The 6278-nt window shown below is 45.0% G+C and overlaps 1 protein-coding gene across 1 annotated transcript; it reads left to right on the plus strand.

Annotated features, from left to right (window-relative positions):
* Positions 1 to 239: 239 nt before the first annotated feature.
* MRPL12 (mitochondrial ribosomal protein L12) lies at positions 240 to 707 on the plus strand (the record flags this gene model as incomplete). The annotated part of the gene is given in 1 exon segment (XM_073607944.1): positions 240 to 707. A coding segment is annotated over 1 exon segment (117 nt), but the record flags the coding sequence as incomplete, so codon positions are not given.
* Positions 708 to 6278: the final 5571 nt, after the last annotated feature.

Consider the following 6278-nt stretch of genomic DNA (forward strand, 5'->3'; position numbering starts at 1 on the left):
TATTTTCAATATGAATGCCAAAATGTCATGATTTCTGCCAAGGTATGCAAACTTTTGAGCACAGCTGTAAAAAAAAAAAAAACAAAAAAAAAAAACCTGGAAGCTGATTGGTTTCTGTGCAGAGCTGCACCAGAGTTTTGCACGTTCAGTTTTAATAAATGACCCCATTGATAAAAGCTACTAGGTAGTTGCTGTGTTCAAATCTTATTTTATAATTATTATTTTTTTTTTTTTTACAGGCCAAGAAGATGGTGGAGTCTCTTCCACAAGATATCAAAACCAATGTCGCCAAGGAGGAAGCGGAAAAGATAAAGGCGGCACTGGAAGCTGCAGGAGGGAAGGTGGTGCTGGAGTGAAGCATCTGGACTCTTTGTGACCGTTTTAAATGGGATGACCGTTTGGGGTCGTCTTCTACAAGTCTCCGCTCTACGGGCCAAGCAGTGGCAGTTCTCAGAAATGGAATGTACTCTTGTGTCTAAGCCATCGAAACGTGTGGGAGCACCACCCAAGGCCTTCACCTCATACTCCCCATGGGGACGCCTCTCCCCCACCCCCCTCCCATTTTTATGGGCTGGGTGGGGGGTACAGCATTTGTTATTTTTCTTCCCTCCTGTGTACATTGACCTCTAAAGCACTTAAATGTGTAATCAATAGTTCAATGTTTCATTATCTAATCTTTGTTTTATACATTAAACTCCTACCTTGAAGGCTGCTCCCTTTTTTTTTTTTTCCCCCCTCAGGTATCACCTCATTAATCTCTTTTCTATATAATGGACAACTCTTCTATAATCGATATGCCTGAGCTGAGAACTGTTCGATGCTTAGGGGCAGACTTGCTAGAACTGTTGCATACAGAACCTGGTGCAGCTGTGCATAGTAACCAATCGGCTTCTAACCTCAGCTTGTTCAATCAAGCGTTGACAATAAAACCTGGAAGCTGATTGGTTACTATGCACCAGTTTTGGTAAAGCTCCCCCTTCGAGTCCAGCTGTTTACTGGTCATTACTAAAATCCGTATACTCAACAGAGAGGATCACTGGAGCGCTGCGCTGTGGAGGGGGAGGGAGCGGGCGGCTCAGGCTCTCAGCTCCTCGCTGAGAGGCTGAGCTATGTGCCGGTTCAGGAAGGTGGGCAGATCCCGACTATATGGTTGTGATGATCCTCGAGCCTGGACCGGCTCTGTGACGTCAGCAGGCAGCGGACTTCAGCCCACCCTCTGCTGATTTCGGGTCACAGGAGTTCAAAACGAACTGCACTCCTGTGATCCAGAGGAGAGGTACAGCCAAATGAGCATTGGCTGTACTCCCCTACCCCCTTTAACCGCTTTCAGACCGCCCCCCGCGTACCTTTACCGCGGCAGTGCAGCCGGGGTGTGCAAAATCGCGTACCTGTACGTGATTTCGTGCATTCTGATTAGGGGGCGCGTACGCCGCTCCCGCTGTGATTGGACACAGCGGGAGCCAATCAACGGGGTCCGGACGCGATGGCTACTGCGACCCACCGAACGTTCACAGGAGAGACGGAGCAGCGATGTGCCGATGTAAACAAAGCACACCGCTGATCTGTCAGGGAGGAAAAGTGAGAGATCGTGTTTCAGCTAAGCTGAATCGCAATCTCTTTTCCTCCAGTGAATCACACACACCCCCCCCCCCCCAACCGCTTTTGGACCGCCGTGCGTACATTTACTGCGGCAGGGCAGCCCGGGTGCGCAAAATCGCGTACCTGTACTGGATTTCATACACGCGGATTATGGGGCGCGCCCGCGCCACTCCCGCTGTGATTGGACACAGCTGGAGCCAATGAGCAGGTCCGGCGGGCGCAAGGGCCGCTGCATCCCCCGGATCGTTGACAGGAGAGACGGAGCATCGGTGTTCCAATGTAAACAAAGCACACCGCTGATCTTTCAGGGAGGAAAAGTGTGAGAGATTGTGTTTCAGCTAAGCTGAATCACGATCTCTCTTTTCCTCCAGTAAATCCACAACCCCCCCCCCCACCACCACCACCACAGTTAGAAACACCTCCCAGGGAACACATTTAACGCTTTCATCGCCCCCTAGTGTTAACCCCTTCTCTGCCAGTGCCATTTATACAGGGATCGGTGCATTTTTTTTAAAAAAAATTTTCAGCACTGATCACTGTATTGGTGTCAATGGTCCCCAAAAAGTGTCACTTAGTGTCGGATTTGTCCGCCGCAATCCCGCTAAAAATCGCAGATCGCCGCCATTACCCGTAAAAAAAAATATAAAAGTCTCTAAATCTATCCCGTAGTATGTAGACGCTATAACTTTTGTGCAAACCAATCAATATACGCTTGTTGGGATTTTTTTTTTTTACCAAAAATATGTAGCAGAATACATAATGGCCTAAATTGATGAAGAAATTTGTTTTTACATTTTTTTTTTTTTTTGGACATGTATTATGGCAGAAAGTAAAAAAATATATATATTTTTTTTTTTTCAAAAATGTCGGTGTTTTTTGTTTATAGCACAAAAAATAAAAACCGCAGGAGGTGATCAAATACCAAAAACATAAAGCTCTATTTGTGGGGGGGGAAAAGAAGGACATCAATTTTATTTGGGTACAATGTCGCACGACCGCGCAATTGTCAGTTAAAGTGAGGCAGTGCTGTATCGCAAAAAATGGCCTGGTCAGGATGTGGGTAAAACCTTCCGGGGCTGAAGTGGTTAAAGGGAGCTGACTTTTATAATTAACCTCCAGAAAGGAAGAACTCAACCATCCATGAGCAGTGGTGTCCCATATCTGGTTCCACTGTTGTGGCTCCGAGAACCAGTTTCTAAAGCAGAGTTGCCATCTGACCCAGGTGGCTTACAATTCGGGACGCGCATGGCGGCAGACTCCAATTTCCTGTGCTGTTATTGCAGAGTCCAAGTCAACTTGGGCAGTGGATGGCATAGCTGGATAATGTCTACGAAAGCATATAACTCAAAGGAAATGAAGTGGATGTGGTTATTGTAGTTTTAATTGGGCAAATATGTTTAATTAAAAGGCCTCACAGGTAAGCCTTAATTAAGTCCCACATCACATCCTGTGCAGCCAAGGACTCATTGATGACAAACATCTCAATGTTACTCTCCAAAGTAACCTTGGGCTGTATTTAACCACTTCAGCCCCGGAAGATTTTACCCCCTTCCTGACCAGAGCACTTTTTGCGATTCGGCACTGCGTCCCTTTAACTGACCATTGTGCATCGACCATCGTGCGACGTTGCACCCAAACAAGATTGACGTCCTTTTTTTTCCCCCACAAATAGAGCTTTCTTTTGGTGGTATTTGAGCACCTCTGCCGTTTTGTATTTTTTGCGCTATTAACAAAAAAAGAGCGGCAATTTGGAAAAAAAAAAGTATATTAAATTAAAAGTATATTATTAAATATTTTTAAATATTTAATATTTTTTACTTTTTTCTATAATAAATTATCCCCCAAAAATATATATAAAAAAAAAACCTATTTTTTTTCCTCAGTTTAAGCTGATATGTATTCTTCTACATATTTTTGGTAAAAAAGAAAATCGCAATAAGCGTATATTGATTGGTATGCGCAAAAGTTATAGCGCCTACAAAATGGGGGATAGTTTTATTGCATTTTTATTAATTTTTTTTAATTAGTAATGGCGGCGATCTGTGATTTTTATTGTGACTGCGACATTAAGGCGGACACATCAGACACTTTTGACACTATTTTGGGACCATTGTCATTTATACAGCGATCAGTGCTATAAAAATGCACTGATTACTGTGTAAATGACACTGGCAGGGAAGGGGTTAACACTAGGGGGCGATCACGGGGTTAAGTGTGTCCTAGGGAGTGATTCTAACTGGGGGGGATGGGCTTCCACTCACATGACAGAGATCACTGCTCTCTATGACAGGGAGCAGTGCTCATTGCCATCTCACAAGGCAGAATGGGGAAATGCCTTGTTTACATCTCCCCATTCTGCCGCTCCGTGCCACGATCGCCGGGACACCAGCGAACATGGAGTGGTACAGGTATGCCCATTTGCCCACCGCTGCCATTGTGCTGGCGTGCAGCGGTTCGGCAAGTAGTTAGAGTGTAACTAAAGGCAATTTTTTTTTTTCCTCTTTTTGAATAGAGTAAAGGAGGCTTATAACCCCTGTCAGTTTTCTTTTCCCCATCTGTGTCCCATAGGAGAGATTTTCCTTTACTTCCTGTCCCATAGCCAAAACAGGAAGTGAGAGAAAATCCCTCCAAAGTGAGGGTGTCTAATGTCCCCATTGGAAGATTTCCCCACTGTTTTGATGTCAACCTAAACATTTGGGATTTTCTTTTACTTTCACTCACGGTGATAACGGTAAACAGGGCAAACAATGAGGGTGAATCTCCCTGAAGGGGGCACAGATGGCAATAAAAACCTGGCAAGGGTTCTTTTTCCCTCTCCACTCTATCCAAAACAACTTGTTTTGCCTTCACTTTAATGCTAGAATGAATTCAAGCAGCGCATTTTTTTTGGTATGCCCCACTGAACATAAAGAGTAACAAGTTGGGGATAGTGGTCTGAAATTCCCTTGGGTAACAACTCAACAGAGCAAACATATGGCAAAAGATCTCTAGTGTGTAAAATGGGATCAATCCGCTATAGTGTATTATCGGTGTTGGAGTGGTACAAAAACTGGGAGCCATTTGGGTGGGACAAATGCCAGAGATTGTGCAGTCCAAGTTGTAGAGTCTAACACCAGGGGTCTCCAAACTTTTCAAACAAAGGGCCACTTTATTGTCCTTCAGACTTTAGGAGGGCTGGATTGTGCCCAGCAGGGGCAGAAAATGTCATGGGCCCAGCATCAGTGAGAATAAATATGGCCTCAAGGTTGGTGGTCAATAAGAGGAGGAGTATCATCCCATCATTGGTATCGGTGGAAGATATAGTGCCCCATTGTTGGTGTCAGTGGGAGGAATATTGCCTTATATCAGTGGAAGGAATTGTGCCCCAAGGGCTGGATAAAGGCAAGCAAAGGGCCACATCTGGCCCTCGGGCCGCAGTTTGGAGACCCCCTGGTCTAGCAAATGGGGCATCCATTTATTTGGGTAGGTGGGAACCAAAAGACTAAGTCAGGAAGAGGCAGCTTATCCTTCATCAATAGCGCCAGTGTTTTGAGAACGTCATTCGAGTACAGGGGAGATACAATTGACAATGCCTATTTCAAACCAAACGGTGTAATGGATAAACGCATGGTAACCCAACTTGCCAGGTCGAAACTGACTGCAGTAAAACTAGTTTTTTTTGGATAAGGTTCATTAGGCCCTGGGCATTTGAGGAATAAGTGGTTTGAGAACATTTTATCCAAAGGTATCTACAAGTTTCGAAAGTGACATGGGTTTCCTGTAGACAGATAATCGATGGTTTGTGAGAACGCAGTCAAACATTGCCCGTCTTTTACAGGGTCATTATGTCCCGCTAAATTCCAGGAAAATATTTGTACATGGATTGTCATGGAAGGTGGGAAGCCGGGGGTGGTGGTGAGGGCAAAGGCAGATCAAGAGTCTCCATAATGAATTCAATGGTGGTACAGCATGGGTGACCTTTTAGCTTTCATGTAGATGGGTTGGGCTTGGAGATGAGAGTATCTGAAACTAAAACAACCAGCAACAAAGAGAGGTAGAGGTGAGGGAAAAGGCAGATCAAGAGTATCTGTAATTACTTCAATGGTGGGACATCATAGGTGCTTGACCTTGCAGCTGCCATGTAGCTGCTTGGTTTTGGAGATGAAAGTATCTGAAAATACAACAACCAGCAACAAAGGGTGGAGGCGTGAGGACAAAGGCAGATTAAGAGTATCTTCCATTACATCAATGGTGGGACGGCATAGGTGCCTGACCATGCAGCTGTCATGTAGATGGTTGGATTTGGAGATGAGAGTATCTGAAAATACAACAACCTGTACAGAAAACAGGAACATCAACAGCCACCACACGGGAGAATAGATGGGTGGCTCCCAGCCCCGAAAGTCCAGTCAAGCGATGCTTGGGGTACAAGGTAGTCCAAAACCAGATGGCCTGTGATGATGGTATCTTGTAGAAACTGGAAAACCTGATCCCTGTCCAAGAATAGAAGGGAGACAAGTGAAGCTGTAGAATGTCACCCCTAATGGGGGTAGCCATAATTTACTGTAATGGATGCCTAAGGTCTCTCACCAGGGATCTCCATATATGATAGGTATTACAGTGGTGAAGTGTGGGGCCACTTTAGTCCAGATGCTAATGCAAAATCTCTGAGTAATGGAACAATAAGCAGCAGTAAAGCC

This window comes from Aquarana catesbeiana, linkage group LG12, assembly GCF_042186555.1.
Source record: "Aquarana catesbeiana isolate 2022-GZ linkage group LG12, ASM4218655v1, whole genome shotgun sequence".
Taxonomy (NCBI): Eukaryota; Metazoa; Chordata; class Amphibia; order Anura; family Ranidae; genus Aquarana; species Aquarana catesbeiana.